The following is a 17,554-nucleotide window of genomic DNA, read 5'->3' on the forward strand; positions in this document are numbered from 1 at the left end:
GATCTGTGATTGTCTGGGAAGGATTTGGACGGGGGGAGGTAAAACTGATATTGTATTTATAGAAGGTAGAATAAATTCAAAAAAGTATCAAGAACTGTTGTATCAAAACTTAATAACTTTTGGATTACTTATTGGGTGAGAAAACTGGCAATTCCAACAGCATAATGCTGCCATTCATACACATAAGTCAACTAAAAATTGGTTTGCTGAAAAAAAATTAATGTAATTGATTGGCCATCACAGAGCCCTGATATGAACCGATAGAGAATGTTTGGGGCATACGAGTCATCTTTTTTATGGCTAAAACAGACAATACAATACTGTAAATGAACTGCAGTTAGCTATCATGGATTGCTGGGAAAATATTAAAAAGAACAACTTCAAAAACTAGTAAAATGTATGCCTGATAGAATATTTGAACTAATTAAATCAAATGGTAGATGTACAAAATATTGAAACATCACAAATCGTTTTTTTGTGCACATGTGTTTATACTTTTGAAATGATTAAAAATTGAAAATCTGTGATAATTTTTTTTGTAATTGTCAGATAATCCACTTTAATCTAGATAATCTGAAAAGACTATTTGTTTCCACTCCTCTTTCCATGTCATCTTGTCTTTGGCCCACTTTAATCTAGCTGTTTTGTGCAATTGTGTAATTGTCAGAAAATGTTTAAATTGATGTTGTAAATAATATATTAATATAATTAACAATTGTCATGTATTTATGTTTTTGTTATTGAAAAAAGTTGGGTGAGTTTATAATTTTGAAATGGACTGTAATGTTTTATCTGAAATGTGATATTTGTGAATTTGCATCTTTTTCCAGATCCATCAATTTCTATACAATTTTTAAAACTATTTACTTAAATAAAATCAGTAACTAACTTAGATGGTTATGATGCTCTGTCATATCTTTAAATGGAACTTTATTATACTTAATCAAAACTTGCTTTTAAAGTATAGTCCAAAAGTAAAAGTTAGCTTAGATTCATTAAACTGAAACACAAGACACCAACTACTATGGATAATGGATTATACATAATCCATTATAGCTCATTACAGTCTTTTTTCAAATCAAATTGTCTATGAAAATTTGAGAATTCAGATTGGATTTGAATCTAGAATAGAAAGGTATTTGCATTAAGGAATTTGTTAAGACCATAATTGTATAAAAGTTAAAATTTGTGTTAGTGCACAATTGATAATAAATTTAGTTTATTTGAAATTTTATTTACCAATAACTCAAATTATTTAAATATTTTTCAGATGAAGCAACAACAAATTGAACAAGATAATATCGTTTTTAATAAATTACATCAAGAAGAACAGCAGCTCTACGTAGAACAGGATAAATTACGAAAGGAGAAGGTAAAGTTTATTGTTAATCATTAATTAAAAATTTTTAATATTGTAATAATAAACACTAAAATTTTTATGTTATTGTAATAAATAGAAAGAATTAATAGTTGAAAGAGACAAAACAATAACTTTAATGACGAAAATTAGCGACAAAACGGAGCGTATTCAACACAGCGAGAGAGATGCGATCAACATCGAAGAGGAGACGGCAAAAGCTACCAGTCAGATATTAACTATTAACAAAAAGAGATGTGCCGCTCTTCAAGATTTAAATGGCCATTCAAAGGTATATTAATTTTAAAAAATAGCTGTATATTTGTGTACGTAATTGGAAAGTTTTTCTTATTTAGCAGTTCTTTGTTTTGTGAAATTTCAGCAATGCATCAAATTGGCCATGAATAAAATTCGCATTAGTCTCCATTATTCTCAGACGCTCGCCGATAAACTGAAAGCCGAAAGAGAATTGCATGAAGCCAGTCAGAATCTACAGAGTTTGGAGGTTTGTCTGTCACAATGCTATTTATGTAGCAATAAAAATGCATGCTTTAACTTTTGCGCGCTGCATAATTTTTATAGGAAGAGTTGGAAGTCACGAAAAGAGCTGTTATGGAAATAAGAAACAGCGCAGAACATCTGTTAAAAAAGGCGAGGGAGATCACCGGCGTTGATGGCAATGGAGAACTGCCAGAAAAATGTAAAGAAGTAAGCAAAACACATGATAATTCCCAAAGATTTTAATTTAAGTACAACATTAAAATTACTAACTCTCATTTAGCAATTTAATCGGCTACCAAAAACATTAGACGAAATAGACAATCAAATTCACGAGAAACAAGCCAAGGCGGATTGCATTTTCGAGAAAGACAAAAGCGTAATATATTTTTCCATAATTTTTGTTTCTTTTTTGTTATTAATCTCTGTATGACACCAAATTTTGCTGTGTAGGTCATTCATCAATATCGGCAGAAACGCAACTACATCAATCAACTGGAGAAGGACGTGACTGAAAAACAGAACAAACTGGATCAGCTGAAGGACAAAATAGAAGAAATTAAGAAGTGTTGGCTTCCTCATTTGGAAGATTTGATAAATAGAATAAACAATAACTTTAGTCGTTTCATGTCCATGATGCATTGCGCGGGCGAAATTAGTCTGAACAAGAGCGAAAACCAGGTAAGCGTACATTTGTTTATTAAATTATGTTGAGAATTAAGAGCTATTGAGTTATGGTATTTTTAATTGAAACATTAAGTAAAAAATCTGATTTATTATAACTTTAAGAAGAAATACATTGTAGCCAACAGGTAAGTAAAATGTATAGTATTTCACAGTATAATATATATTAAGTAGTGAATATTGCTATTTAGAATTTTTTCTGTTTTGAACAAGGTTTTATATGGAATGGTCTGTCCTAGAAACAAACTCCCATTCTAAGTTACAAATACCTTTACAAAAGTTTTTCAAAAATAATATTTAAGTGGTGGTAATTAATATTCTATGTGTTTTCTTGAAAGTGATGTGTGCAACAAATACATTATTGAAAAAACATAATCACATTTAAGGAAAAATTGATGATAAATCTTTATTAAAACAACCCAAATAATTCAATTAACCAAATAACTGTTGCTGGATTGTGTGGTCTTATTTATATCCGGAGATATGGTAACGTAACTGTTAACCTATCTTCACTGCATATGGAAGGTATGGGTTTGGATCTCTTTAGTCTGGTATTTTCTTTTGGAAACTTAATCTAATTCAAATTTATATCTAAATTATTAAACCAAATGTGAGACAGCAACCTAACTACCTATATATTTGGTCAAATTACTTTGTTTAACCATTATCTGGCTGCATTATAGCCCAGTGTTTCTCAAACTTTTTGATCCGTAACCCCCTTTTGCATTTCAAATTTCAAAGGACCCTGAAGAATGAGTATGTGTAGAAAAACATCCCGGAGGGAGTGGGTTAATTTAAATTCAGGAAGAGTTAATTTTTGTTTGTTTAATTAATCTATCCCATGTTGAAATTTCTCTCCGTTGCGTGTCGCTTTGCGTTGAATTTTTGTCAATGTTAAGACTAATGAATTTTTTAAATTATTTCTTTATTTTTCACAAACAAAATAAATATATTGAAAAATATAAAAACAAAAAAAAAATTATATTTTGGAAGTTAATCGAGTTTTAAAACGTTTTGATTTAGCACAATACAGTCCTAAAAAAAAAAAAAAAAAAAAAAATTACCATTTACGATGGGAAATAAGTCTCGTTCAAATACTGGCATGTCCGCAAGTACTCTCTCATGGTCACATCAGTGCTGCCAACTAAAAATGCATATCAACTAAAATAATATCGAAGTATCCCAAGACATAGCCAAATATTGCAGTGCCACAGCACTAGTGGAAATTTGAATTTGCCAACTGAAACGCTTTCGGTTGATCAGTTTTCGGATAATTGACGCTCTACTCTATTTCTAACTCGACTTGACTACAGATGCAATGCTGCTAGCGAACACCGTTCTAAATGACAACGTTGTTTTATCATAGTTTAGGTGGAGAGTGGAACTCGTGGGATTCCCCAATAGCACACAAATTTGAAAAAAATTGATCTGGCATCAATTTTTCAGCAACCCCCAAAAATTTTTTACGACCTTTGAGAATTACTGTTATAGCCCAATGTAATCTGGCAATAGTTGCTTTGTTAATTAATCTTTCAGAAATAGTTTATCTAATTTTTTAAAAATATATTTCTAATATTTTATCATATGTAAGTGTTTGCTCAGTTTTAGAAATGGAACAGAATGCGATGATTTTTCACTTTACCTGATTCCCCTATTAGTTTGTTATGTTGATGTTGATGGCATTTGTATAAAAATTAAGGCTAATTTTTAGTTAGCTAATTTTGAAAATTGGTCTAAAGAGTAGGTGGTGGCAATATGTCTCAAATAAACAATAATAATAAAAATTTGGATTTTAGTTGAAAACTTTATACTTTCTCCCAAAATTCTCTAAAAATAGAAACAAAACAAAATCTTAATTGATTAATTTACTTAGACAAACAAGTATCAAGTACTAAGGCAGAAGATTTTATTAAAACCATCACTATGCAGGGTAATTTGAACGTCTTTGCCTAGGGCAAAAGGTTTGTCTTATGCAGTTATTCACAATCACAGAGTATAATATATTTGAGCATCATTTACTGAATGTGCATACAAATACTTTACTACCATAGCCAATGCATTTGACGTAACATGTATATGCACACACGCATTGCCAGCACATGCTATTTTTAGGTGTGCATTTTGTACAGACGTTTCTGATTTGCCCTGGGGTTCGCATTTGTCAAATTTTGTTTGTCGTCTGGGGCATTCTAAAAGTGTGACCATGGCATTATGCATAAAAAAACCAAAGTTTGTTGAATTCTTGTCTGTCAGATTAACCTATCCCATGTTGAAAGTTCTCTCCGTTCATGTAGCCATCATGTTGAATTTTTGTCAATGTTAAGCCTAACAAAATTTTTTTTTCTTAAAAACAATAATCGTGGCATTAAAAATTATGTTTTTATTTTTCACAAACAAAATAGATAATATAATTTTTTTTGTTTTTATATTTAATATATTTCCAAAGTTCGTTTTAATATAAAAATTATGACACATAGCAACAAGTATCAAACTATACACTAGTATCAAAAACGTTCAGATGCAGAAATGAATACGTTCGGGGGGTCAACACGAAAATATTTAGGAACAACATGGGACAGGTTAATTTCCAAACGTAGCAATGATCCGTGTCGATTGTTTATTGAAGAGAAAGAATGTATGCCTGAAAGCTGTTTAGTATTGTCGATAATCTGAATATTTTTCCCAAAAATTGAAACAAATTCTTATATCAGTATAAAGCTATAAAAAATTTATTTAATAAATTAAAGGTTGGAAAAAATTTAGTAGAATTTTTAGTTTTTAGAGAAAACTAATTCTGTAATTTGGATATTGGAGAACAAAATATGCCTTAGTTTGTTGATGTTATTCTTTGTTTGTAAATTTATACAGGAGCACTGCTATTTTTATCGTTCAATTAAATTGTATGTTTACTTTATATATATAACTAAAATTTAAAACAAACAGGAAACCAAAAGATAAATTTAGTTTTGTTGTTTTAATCGACTGTATGTAGATTTGTGTCCGAATAAAATTTCTCATCATGTTTCAAATTAGCATAACTTAGTCATTTCTTGTGGTAATCAAATTCTTCAGAAAATGATGCAAGAGATGAAAGATTTGCAGGAAAACAGTTTTTGATTTAATTATTATTCTTCTGTTGGCAAGTCTTGTTTCTTTTTAGGCTGCTGCATTTAGTAAGACTCCCAATAACAATGAAGAATGAGCAAGAATCAGACATTGTAGTATCTCACTTTTTTTACTACTTCTCTTCACCTTAATGAAGAAAACCCAATTTGGCTATAATTTTTAACAGAACAGTTACAGTCAAAGTATTTATTCGGTGTCTGTCTTTGTTTCCCTTACTTTCTAAAAATTTTCATGCTCAACAAACCTTGTGTGTTATAACATATAAATCATATTCTGAACCCCTAGATCAACTTAAATCAAAAGATGGGAGAGGAGGATTCAAGACCGTAAAAATTCCTTTGTATAATTAGTCAAATGCCACTTCCGAGCAGCTTTATAATTATTTTGATATTTTGACCATTGACTATTTGGAAAGATTTGGAAAGGTAGTTTATTAGTCATACATATCCATTTATTATTATTGTTTATGTTATGAGTCATAAATGTTTTTCCATATTTTAAGTATTAATAACTTGTCATTATTTCTAGTTAATTATACAATTTTGTGTTACTGGGATTTTGGGATGTGATGACAATTTGTTTATCTTTTTGCTTAAAACTAAACAAATTCTTTCGAAAGAATAAAAATAAATAGCCAAATAGATAAATAAGGAAGTTAAATTTATGTCATCAGATATTTTTAATAATAATTTAAGGTTGATTAAGACTAAATCACCCAGTAGTTTTATTATTTTAACATAATGTCTTTAAGGCTCCATTCCAAATTATTTGTTTGAGAATGCCAAGACAGTGTTTTTTTTTTTTCTTGTTTCCTGTGGGGACTGGGGACTGGGGACTAGTATGTTTGGGTCCCTGGTTGAAAATGGATAGTCTGATGCTTTTTTCGGTATTAATAAGTAATACATATATGTGGGTGAGTTGGAAAATAAATTTTCCATTTTTATATGGAAGTGATGTGTTTTCTCCAACGGTTGCCTGCATTTCATGGATGACCAGGCTGACTGTCTGTTCCTCATCACATTGCAGCTGATAGACAAGTATCACTTGCCATTTTGGAAGATGCATCTTATGTTCCTCATTGGAGAGCAGGATATATTCTTCATGAACATCTGGGCTACCATGAAGTTAGAGGCAAATGGGTTTACACCAGTTGACAGACAACTACAATGCTGTGTGGATGGCAATTGCTCTGACAATGCTTTGACTTTGTGGAGAATGATGAAGAATTCCTGCATGGGATTGTTAGAGAAGATGAAACACAGTAGGTTCATTACAGTCAGGTCTCCAAGCCTAGTCTATGATGTGGAAGCATCCATCTTCTGTGTTTAAGAAATTCAATCAAACACCAAGTTCACTACTGTATTCTGGAACATCCAGGGATCATATTGATTGATTTTACTCCTTGTAGAACAAAAATCACCACAACTCATCAGGAAACCTTACGGAATCCAAAGTTCAGTTTGTCACCAAAGGCTGGGGTTATTGTCAAAGGGAATTCTTCTGCACAACAACGCCCGACCACATAGAGCATGTGGTACTGTGGCCATGGAATATTGGCAATGGGAAATTCTTCCCTACTCTGCATACAGTCTGGACTTGGCACCATTGGACTTTCATTTGTTCGCTCACTTAAAGAATAACCTTTGAGGACAAAGATATGCAGTGGGTGGATTGGCATTGACCATACATACACGTCTTTCCACACCACAAGTTTTCGCTCGATCACTTGGTACGACAAGTCACCGTGTGGAAAATAGACAAAGTATGGGATGTACTGTACATGTCCAATAAAATTTGTGTTGTAATTTGTTTACTTTGTCAGAAAAATGATAGGAAAACTTATTTCTCTACTCTCCATTGTAATTTAGTAAATGTAGCAACGTGATTAATCTCATGTTGGGGGTATATAATTTGTCAACCGATTTAAATACTCAACCCAAATAGATGTCACAAGATGGGTTTTTCATGTCAAATGGGCCTACGGCAACTCAAAAAGCTTTACTATTTTGTCACACTGGGATTGCATGTATGCAAATTGCTTAGCCGAGTTTTCTGGTTTACGTATGGGCCATGCTAGCCCCATTTTCCAGATTTTGCATCTCCAGTTTTGTGTGTGTAAAGGATGGAATATGTAAAGATCATTGACGACATGGAGCTAAGTGCCAGATGGCTGAGGTGATGAATCTGACGATAGAGGTACAAAACGTAATCTTGCCGCTAAAGGTACTTGTTTCGAAATTTATTAAAAAATTTAGTCATGTGTAGCTTTTTGACCTGTTATAAAAAAAATCTGTTCATCTGTTATGGTTCATGTTCATCTGGTCACTCAATTGTAGACACCCCGAATCATTATTCTAACTTTGTACAACTTTTTAATATTAAAAAAAATCATTCATTAATTATTGTTCTATTGAATGGTATCGAGTGAATGGTATTCAAAATGTTAATTATTTACAGTTTTTATTTTATATTGACTACAAATAAAATTATTTTTAAATGCGATTGTTTTTGTTTATCTGACACGGTTTGTTAACTTCAAATTTTTTCTGCATTCTTTCTGTAATGATTGTGCTAGAAAGCATTATTGTGTAAGTTTAGATAATTGTTCTAGCCATTAGTTATTTAGCAAAAAACAAAATTATGCATTGCCGTTTGTAAGAAAGATGATAGAAATATATTGATTAGTTTTTTCCTATAATTTACACATTACATTAATCCGGTCTGGTGTCAAAGTTGAACTATGTTTCAATATGCTCTCATCATCCGTTACAGAAATAATAATAAAATTTTGCATTTTCTGTCAGGAAGACCCTAAAATGTCCCATGCTTTGATGGAGAAACGTGGCAGTTTTTGGAACTGTTTGTTTAAAATGGATAATAGAGATCAAATGGCTAAAGTGTCAAGAGGACTCTGGAATCTAGATTCAAATCCTCGATATTTTGAGATGGTCTTCAACCAGGATGTATCGAGACATGTTGCAGGTCTAGCAGCAGATCCGTAACAGGGCAGCTAGACTCCCGATGCATGCCAATAAAGGCTGTCTGTGTCTGAGGGAAAAGAACCCCCAAGGATGATGCATCAAATATTAAATGATTGCGAGAGACTTACTCCAATCGTCAGAATGCCAAACCGTTTGATTTTTTTACAGAAAATGCAAATTCAGAAAGAAGCTGCAAGGTTCTTGACAAACTAATTAAATCCATAATAAAAGCAGATGTTTTATCCTTTTAAACTCAACATCCAAAAGTCACAGGAAAGTAGGGCAACAACATAAAAGTGTAATCTGTTATCTCATGAAGTAGAAAAAGGCAATCAAACTCAAGTAATTGGAAATTTTTTTGTTCATAATAAGAAGTTCTGTCATTAAGAAAAATAAAAAATTTGCGATTATTTTCTAACAGAAGCTCAATTACAGAAAACCATTCCAAATTGATGTTTTTTAAATGATTTTTTGCATAACTGTTCTTCCATTTGATTCTTTTGATAATATAGGATGACCCAAAATATCACCTTGTTTTGAAAATGCAAATGGTAAACTGAACTTTAGAATGTTTTTTCTTTACAAAATTGGTGGAAAGATAATTAAGTCAAACCATGTATTTTATTGTATTTAGTTAGGCGATGCAAATTAATCTTTATGGTGGTTAACTGAATTTTGGGCCACCCTCTAACTTTTGTATGTTGAATATAAAAATTCCCTATGCATGCTAATTAAAGTTATATATATGTTTTCTCCATTTTCTGTGCTCGAAAGTTGTTTTAGATTTTTTGGGTCATTATAAAGCGAAGTTGAGAAAGTTATTTTGCAATATCTCAAAGCAAAACCATCCCATGTTAAGTCTGGACTTTCACACGATGCAAGATTGTGTTTGATTTGTCATTGAAATATTCTCCAATCGAGAGACTCGAAATGTGGTTGCTCTGGCAGTCATAATTAAACTACTCCTATTCAACACCGTTGCAAACAAATTTGGAACGGCGACATTTCGGATATGCAAAGACATTTCTGTTTATAAGTCATACACTAACGTTTTCTCTCTCAATTTTGTTTACAATAGAGAGACACATGCTAGACATGTCCAAAACACAAAGAATATTTGAGGGGCCACTCATTTAAAAAACTCTATAAACAAAAAAAAAATCACACAGGAGCCAAATATAAGTTTTCGTCTATTTCCACATGAAAAACAGACAATTATTCAGAAATCAGAATTCAAAGAAACTCATAAATATAACTGACTGAAAGAGGGGATTCAACTGTTAAGAATTGGCAAAAAAGTTTCCCAACTGTCCAGCTTTATATGAACAGGTTATGCTGTCAATTTTAAAGGATTTTTCTTTAAAGTTTAAAATGTCAGTAATTTTGTGTGGGACACAGGGCTGGATTTAAATGTTTCAAGGCCCTAAGCTGAACTCTGTGTGAGGACCCTTACCAACCCATAAAATTTTCAGTAGTCAATCATAGAAAGAAAAGAATCAACATAAACATATTAACTACTTTTTATTTTGTGTAGTATTTAAAGCATATTTTGTTGGTTTGTAAGAAAACAAGCTTAAGCAATGGCGGCTGAAACAGTGCAGAGTTGGTAAGTAGTCCTATGGCTTTTTTGTTTATAGAGTTTTTTAAATGAGTGGCCCCTCTAATATTCTGTGTGTTTTGGACATGTCTAGCATGTACGTCTCTACTGTAAATAAAATTGAGAGAGAAAACGTTGGTGTACGGCTTATAAACAATTACCAAAATATTAGTATTGATGCATCCACTGTGGCATTTTTGGCAGTTTCCTCTGTGGGGACACTTAAAAAAGATGCAGTTTATCTGGGATGCGTTGCAAATTCGGTAGTCTCAAAAGACGATAATGCATCACGTTCGATTAATGCTTTGTAATGCTTCTCGAAGTCAGTTGTCAAACCTGCCATTTGCTGCCTTTGGATTTTACTTTTGGGAGCGGGGATTGCAACGAGTGGAAACTCCATGTCGTCCAGGACTCCATAAAATGCAAGTCTCGTACAAATATGTTTGTCACCTGCAGATCCAGAGGGATTTGGTTTTTTGTTCTTCTGCATGTCCCAGAATATCACCGCAGTGGATTCGGTTGCATTTGAACTGCGAAATCTCTTTAGATTGCATCAAATAGGAATACTTTTAAAATAAATGCCAGATGATTGTAATTAAACATAACTTATGCATTGTTTAATAATTCTTTTCTGGAGATTGGATTTTGATTGTAAATTTTCATTGAATACTACAATCTGCATCTAACATGACAGGGAATGACAGATCACTCCATAAAATTGAATACAATTCAATTTTTTTGTAATTGCTTTGCAAATTGGAAAGAGGAAAGTATCGCTTTCCACTTTAAACTGATTAAACTGCAATTTAGTAGAGACTATCACATACATATGATAAAAGAATGTCACGTAGTAAAAGACAGTATAAAGAAGGCTAATAAGATGTCATGGAGAACTCTCATGTCAAACGTACCAAAAGCTTTAATTTGGCATCTGACGGAATCATGAAATTCTACAAACTCCATCGTCATGATTTTCCATTGTGTTTGGAGGACATGTAATGAAGCACAAATGCAAATCACATCAACCTGTAATTCTCCTTGGAAGCAGTATAAGAGGTGAGAAAAAAAGACATTTTAACTTATTGGAATTGTGTTTTCTTACTGTTCTTGTGCATAGACACTTAGTGCACCTTATTGAAGAATACAGCAACCATACCATCAGGCATCAGATTTCAATACTGGGAGAATTATGGCATATTGGAACTGCTTATTATCCTTCCACAAAATTTGTGGATGTTGGAAGAAATGCTGCCAAGGTGAGGTGAATATAGAATCGGTGGGTCGAGGAAGAACAAATGAACCGATTTGAAGGATTCCAATGGATATACTATACCTCTGAACAACAGGACAGATGTCTTATCTACTTGGCTATTGAAGATTGTGCATCCTTGCATCCACAATATCACAACACCCAGCATAACAGGGATGGCACGCAGCCATGACAGACTAACTCCAGTAACGCCTCAAGCAAACATCTATCTATTCCTCTCTGTGCAGAGCCATGTGGTGGCAGTTATTACCACTCATAATGGCCACACACGATACCGATTTCTGTACATTCCATGGCTTGAACCAACCAAAATTGTAATTGTTTTACTCTCGTCCAGAAGTTATCTGTTTAACATGTATGGCTTTGATAGCTCTTCTTGTTTTGGCCTTCTTGGTGTTGCAGTTTTTATGACCAGCAGTTTATATGTTTAAAAGTAGATTTATTTTTATAATCAGATTTCAGTTAACTGTTTTAAATTAACTAGTTTTTTCCATAGAGATTTAATACTTATTTGCTTATTTTTTACTTTCATATGTAAGTTTTACATACTCACATTTTAAATTTCAATTATCATAAAACATAAGGAATATATTAAGATATATTAATGAAGTTCTAAAATTGTTTAAGATATACAGTATTGTAATTAAAGACATTTTCCTTTTTTCTAATTTATTCATTAATATTTATATGCAAATAAATTTTAAAGGATGATTTTGAAAAGTACGGGATATGCATCAAGGTGAAATACCGAGACAGCGAACAGTTAAAAGAACTGACGCCGTATCAGCAGAGCGGAGGTGAACGCAGTGTGGCCACCGTACTATACATGATATCCCTTCAGGAGCTGACAAAGGTGCCGTTTCGGTGCGTGGATGAAATCAACCAGGTGGGAACAGTTTGGTTTTGTGACACAATTGTATTAATTTGCCAAAAATTTTTAAAAAATCATCTGTTTGTTCAGGGTATGGATTCCACCAATGAGAGGAAAGTTTTCGAACTCGTGGTAAAAACTGCCTGCCAAGAAAACAGTTCTCAGTATTTCCTTTTAACACCCAAGGTAATTATTTGTTAGTATACAATACGGTTAGAATATGCCATTAGTTTTAACTGCGTGCAAGGCGGGGCTGCGGAGTCTGTAAAAAAAATACTCGACTCCTGAAAACTTTAGTTGGTTGACTCCGACTCCCAACTCCGGCACATTTAAAACCAAGTCATTTTATGGTGGGCAGAGGCACTCATATGGGTATACCCTACTCTGAACTCTGAAAGGAGCCCTGGGCTAATATTTAACTATAAAAGTATTTAGGTACTCTTATAGTTAAATATTAAAAATACTATTTATATAAAATAATTAATTTTTAACAAGAGGAAAAAGGGAGAGCGATAAAATTCAATTTCTACATATCTTTATTCTACAACATTTTCGCTTCAATTTCACCTTTTCTGAAAAGTTAGTCCAACTAAAAAGTGTGCAATCTAACTACTTCAGCTCCTTCTTCAGAAAAGAAAAATATATACTCTGATTAATTAGTCTGGCTCATTCAGAAAAATAGAGTACTCATAGCAGGAAAGGGATAATAAAGAATGATTCAATTAAGTCAAAACAATTTAACTACTAAACACAAAAATATAAAGCAGATACTTGCTCAGCAAATAATTAGTCTAATTCACAAAATAACACCTTTACTTGTTGCTGAGATATTTTTATTGAGAGAACTAACATTTTCAGCCTACTCAATAGGCCATCCTCAGGCTTAACTTTTGAAAACAGAACATTAGCATTCTATTAAAAGAATACATTTGTTTAAAAATTCAAAGCATCAGTAACGGAAAAAATAAAAAACAAAAAAGTAAGAACATATACATTCTCTCAATAAAAATATCTCAGCAACAAGTAAAGGTGTTGTTTTGTGAATTAGACTAAACACAAATATTACAAAGAAAACTAAATATTTAATAAATTAAATTCTTGCATTTTGTATTTAAAATAAATGAATTATAACAAAATACAAAAAAATTTTTCAAATTATTAAATATAAAATAAATTTGAAAGGCCATAGTCGAAGTCAACACATTTTCCCCGACTCCGACTCCACAGCCCTGGTGCAAGGTTAGAATTTAAGTGTTTTTAAAATTATGTATTGAATTGGAAAACAGTTTTTTACATTTCCAATTATTATTTGTTCTTTCGACAGAAGGAACAGCATTTTTTAACTTGATGAGGGTAAAAATTAATAAAAGTACAGTATTTAGGAAGCACCCATATAAAAGACGCAACGAACTGCTGGCGTAATCACCACTCATTGTTTGACTGCTCTACCAATTGTCCCAGTTATTCTTTTAATCCTTCTAAATGCAAAAAGTACAAAACAATGGCCTGCTGCTTGTCAAATTGTGTTACGAATATCTATTACCATTGCCTTTAGTATTACATACCTACCTTTTTTTGTTACATTTTATATAATACTTTTTCCTAAAATATATTTAATGTTCTGGTCATTGTCAACCTATATAAAAATAGATAGGTACTGCACATACAAGCTTCCTTTTGTTTCTACAAATCATCAACAATTTTTATTAATGCTTACTTCCCACAATATAATTTTTTAATTAAAATGGATCAAACAAATCCAATAATTTCAAATCTAGCAAGTACGAAATTATATCGTTGGCTCGATCGCTGCACTTATTAAAAGCCATTGTGTGTACTTTTAAAGCAGTAGAAACTACAGTACATTTTACATATTTTGATTAGAGTAGAATTTCAGTTTTTATGAAGGAAAAACATCACTTCCTAGTACTAATTAATAATATGTAACTTTGAATCGATTCAAAAAATTTGCAGTATTTCACAGAAATCTACAGAAAGCAGCTTGTACAATAATATAAATACAGGGTGGTTCTGAAATAGTTGGACGATTCCTCGTGGGAAAATAAAGAAAAAGGCACATAAATGTGTGTCTGGACATGAGAGGCTTTTGAGAAATCAAACCTCTTATGACAGAAGGTGCTAGACAGGTTTCATTACTCAACTCTCTTCTTGACTAAAGTGAGCCAGAGGAGCTCACTTTAGTCAACAATGTGGATAGGTAGAGTTGTTTAGTGGTATGGCTTCCTTGCTCCCAATCTAAATCCTTTGGTTGTCTCCGCAGAAAAAAATTCAAAGATGCTAGAGTAATCCACTTTTGTTGACGGTGTGGATATTGTCCACCTTGAATTATTCACTTTGGGTCATTGTTAGGAAATAGCCTCTGGATTTTCATTTGAGACACATTGCCAGTACTTATCATGTTAGGAAAGGCCATGACATCATTATGAACTCTACCTGCTGAAGGCACCTATGAGACACGAGATTGGCTCATCTTTTACAAATGCTGCTGATTGTATAATTTTCATGGATGGTTCAAAGAGTATGGAGGGCACTGGCTCAGCCTTTGTCGTTTTTGCCAGTGAGGAGGTAATTCGTCAGAACTCTGGTGCTCTGTATTCCAGGCAGAATTCTGTGCCATTTACATTGCTGTACAATGGTGTAAGGCCAATCTTACTGGACCCTCAACCTTTACCCTCTGGCTAGAAAGATTCTAAACCATATATCCTGTGCACAAAATTCACATCCCCTCGAATGGGCAAGGGGTCATCAGGATGTACTCTGTTAAGAGCGTGCGAACCTCCTTGCCAAGGAGGCTGCTATAACCAGTACCTCTGGTCCTTTCAAGTATTCAGTGCTACGTGCCTCTCTTCTTAGGCTCTAACTATGGAACTGCATCTTGGATCTCTGGCAGCAGAGATGGGATAACTACAATGGCCTTGCCAGGGACTTCTTTTCATCTATTCATGATCCACCACTGGATGAATCTGGACTTTGAAACCATCCAATTCTTCACTGGACATGGGAGATTCGGGGCCAACCTGCAGAGGTTTGGCAAATCAGCAACAGATGTCTGTTGCTGTAATTGCCATGATGGTGTGGGCATTGTGCCATATTATCTCCAAACACGGAGGGTATTTTTTACGTATCTATGCAAGACTTAAGAGAGTATGCAAGAAAATCCAGAAAAATTCTCATCTTGGGACATACGTTTATATGCCTTTTCCACCAGGAAGGGTGAGTTGGGGAACCCCGTGTTTGCGGATTATACATAGAATTAGTTTGAATATTGCACCCAATTTAGCATATATAGGTTATTTTCATATTTTCTAATGTTTTGACCATGCTTGATATTGTCGAACTTTATTAAAAGTAAGCAATATAATAGAATATGTTTTTAAACTGAATTCTTAACTGAATTTTAAGGAGGAAACTAAAATATAACAACATAATTAAATAGATAAAATTTTATTATTCATGTTCAAAGGACACTTAGATATCGGCTGCTGTTTGATTTTTATGATTTTTACACAGAAGATAGATAAATAACAAAAAGTATATTAAGAATAATCGTGTCAAATCTACTTATGCATTCACTAATTAATTTTCCATCTTTCAATAGTTCTTGGTGTTCTAATCAGGTAAAGTCAATGAATATATCTTAAAAGTTTGTTTATTTAACAATGAATTTGGTGACTAATGCGGCACGTTAAACACGTACAAGAAAGGTTATTTTTGTACACTTTGTAGTTATTGATGTGATAAAACAGTTTTATATGCTTAGTTGGGCCGTGTGTCTGCTTTCTGTATCCGTTGCGTGTTATTGTTATTTACTAATCTGAAATTTATCTTTTAATTATATGCTCTAAAAGACATTAACAAAAGAACTTTGAGTTATTGGTTCAACGATTTCTTATATATTATAATTAATAAAAAAATAATATTAATTAAAAACAATTGATTTCCTCTTGTATTTTTTTTTGTTTTTTTGTCATTTTGCAGCTGTTACCAGACTTGGAATTTTCAGAAAACATGACAGTTCTTCTGATTCACAATGGACCGAAACTTATCAGTCACACGAAGTGGAACCTGCAAAAATTTATTAGAAGACGTCACGATTGGCAATTTAAAATATTCCATCGATAGCATTCCTCTATACCCTTAACAATCGTTCCTCCCAAAAATTGCCTGGTTTCAAAAGTGCCTTTTTTCGGCCTTAAAAAAGGGAGAGCATCGTACACTGTATATTTATTTTTTTAAAACATGTTCAAATGTATATCTAGTATTTCTGATTGGATAAGCGTGTATTTAAAAAAACAAAAACAATCGGCACAATACTGTCTACGGAACTTGCGTCATATATCATTACCTACATGTGTTGTTGATCTAGTCAACTCTGTTACTGCAGAAGCATGGTTGTTTGTTTTTTCCAAGGTTCGCTGCAGAAGTTTGGAGAGTACAGAGATACATAAATGAACAGGTAAATACATACATAATTACAGAAAGATAATGTACAAATAGTATGACAACAATAGAGAAAATGCTATGAAGAGATGACTGATACAAACAAACCAATATGATAATTAGCTTGAGAATAGAATAAAAATACATACAGTAAAAGTAATACAACTTAAACCAGGGGTAAAGACAGCGTTCACCTTTGCCTTATAACAGAATAAAACCTGTTGAAAAAACGATATTTTTAACAATTCCCGTATATCTCGGCAGATAAGACGAGATATAAATTTTCGTCGAAGTTTTATAGTTTTAGTATATATCTGTCCTATAAGACAACCCCCAAACTACGGCCTATGAATTTAGTTATTATCCAGATGATGATGATGGCTGATCTAAACACTCAAAAAATTACGAATAGGACATAATTCTGTAAAGAACATCAAATTTTATTTTCTTGCATCTGGCAGCACTGCCTTGCGATTGTTGCAAACATTCGCACTGATTCTGACATTCGGGTAATGACCTTGACTATTCACATAAACGTCGTATGTGCTATTATATTTGTGGACATACCCTACTCTCCACTAGTAAATAATTACGGTTTGTCCGTTTTACTATAATGGTTTTAATTTATATAAATTTCAATCTAATTTTTTTTTTGTTTCTGTCCTTAAAAAAAGACCCCCAAAATCCGGAGTCGTCTTAATGATTCAAC

At 32.7% G+C, this 17,554-nt stretch overlaps 1 protein-coding gene and 2 long non-coding RNA genes across 5 annotated transcripts in view; 1 reads left to right on the forward strand and 2 right to left on the reverse strand.

The window, feature by feature from the left end:
* The window catches only part of LOC136971874 (structural maintenance of chromosomes protein 5-like), a 36,826-nt gene extending 19,277 nt beyond the window's left edge, over nt 1-17,549 (forward strand). The window contains exons 16-25 of one of the 2 annotated variants that reach the window (XM_067266387.1): nt 1,271-1,372; nt 1,458-1,649; nt 1,740-1,862; nt 1,940-2,065; nt 2,139-2,234; nt 2,309-2,536; nt 12,220-12,399; nt 12,475-12,570; nt 16,384-16,828; nt 17,029-17,549. In XM_067266387.1, the coding sequence (XP_067122488.1) occupies nt 1,271-1,372; nt 1,458-1,649; nt 1,740-1,862; nt 1,940-2,065; nt 2,139-2,234; nt 2,309-2,536; nt 12,220-12,399; nt 12,475-12,570; nt 16,384-16,527 (1,287 nt within the window). In that variant the 3' untranslated portion in view covers nt 16,528-16,828; nt 17,029-17,549. Of the gene's footprint in view, nt 1-1,270; nt 1,373-1,457; nt 1,650-1,739; nt 1,863-1,939; nt 2,066-2,138; nt 2,235-2,308; nt 2,537-12,219; nt 12,571-16,383; nt 16,829-17,028 lie in introns of both variants that reach the window. The other variant, XM_067266386.1, reaches the window with a different exon arrangement.
* Nucleotides 1-17,554, reverse strand: part of LOC136971890 (uncharacterized) — a 32,055-nt gene that overhangs the window by 7,868 nt on the left and 6,633 nt on the right. Inside the window, exon 3 of one of the 2 annotated variants that reach the window (XR_010880234.1) lies at nt 17,026-17,063. The exons of the other annotated variant lie outside the window; for it this stretch is intronic. This is a non-coding gene — a long non-coding RNA (uncharacterized lncRNA). Of the gene's footprint in view, nt 1-17,025; nt 17,064-17,554 lie in introns of those variants that run through there. 2 annotated transcript variants of the gene reach the window in all.
* On the reverse strand, nt 16,350-16,890 carry LOC136971892 (uncharacterized). The gene is made up of 2 exons (XR_010880237.1): nt 16,755-16,890; nt 16,350-16,470 (listed from the first exon to the last, which is right to left on the reverse strand). It is a non-coding gene; the product is annotated as an uncharacterized lncRNA (long non-coding RNA).

The sequence above is a fragment of the Centruroides vittatus genome, unplaced genomic scaffold (assembly GCF_030686945.1).
Source record: "Centruroides vittatus isolate TY-2023 unplaced genomic scaffold, ASM3068694v2 contig_273, whole genome shotgun sequence".
Classification (NCBI taxonomy): Eukaryota; Metazoa; Arthropoda; class Arachnida; order Scorpiones; family Buthidae; genus Centruroides; species Centruroides vittatus.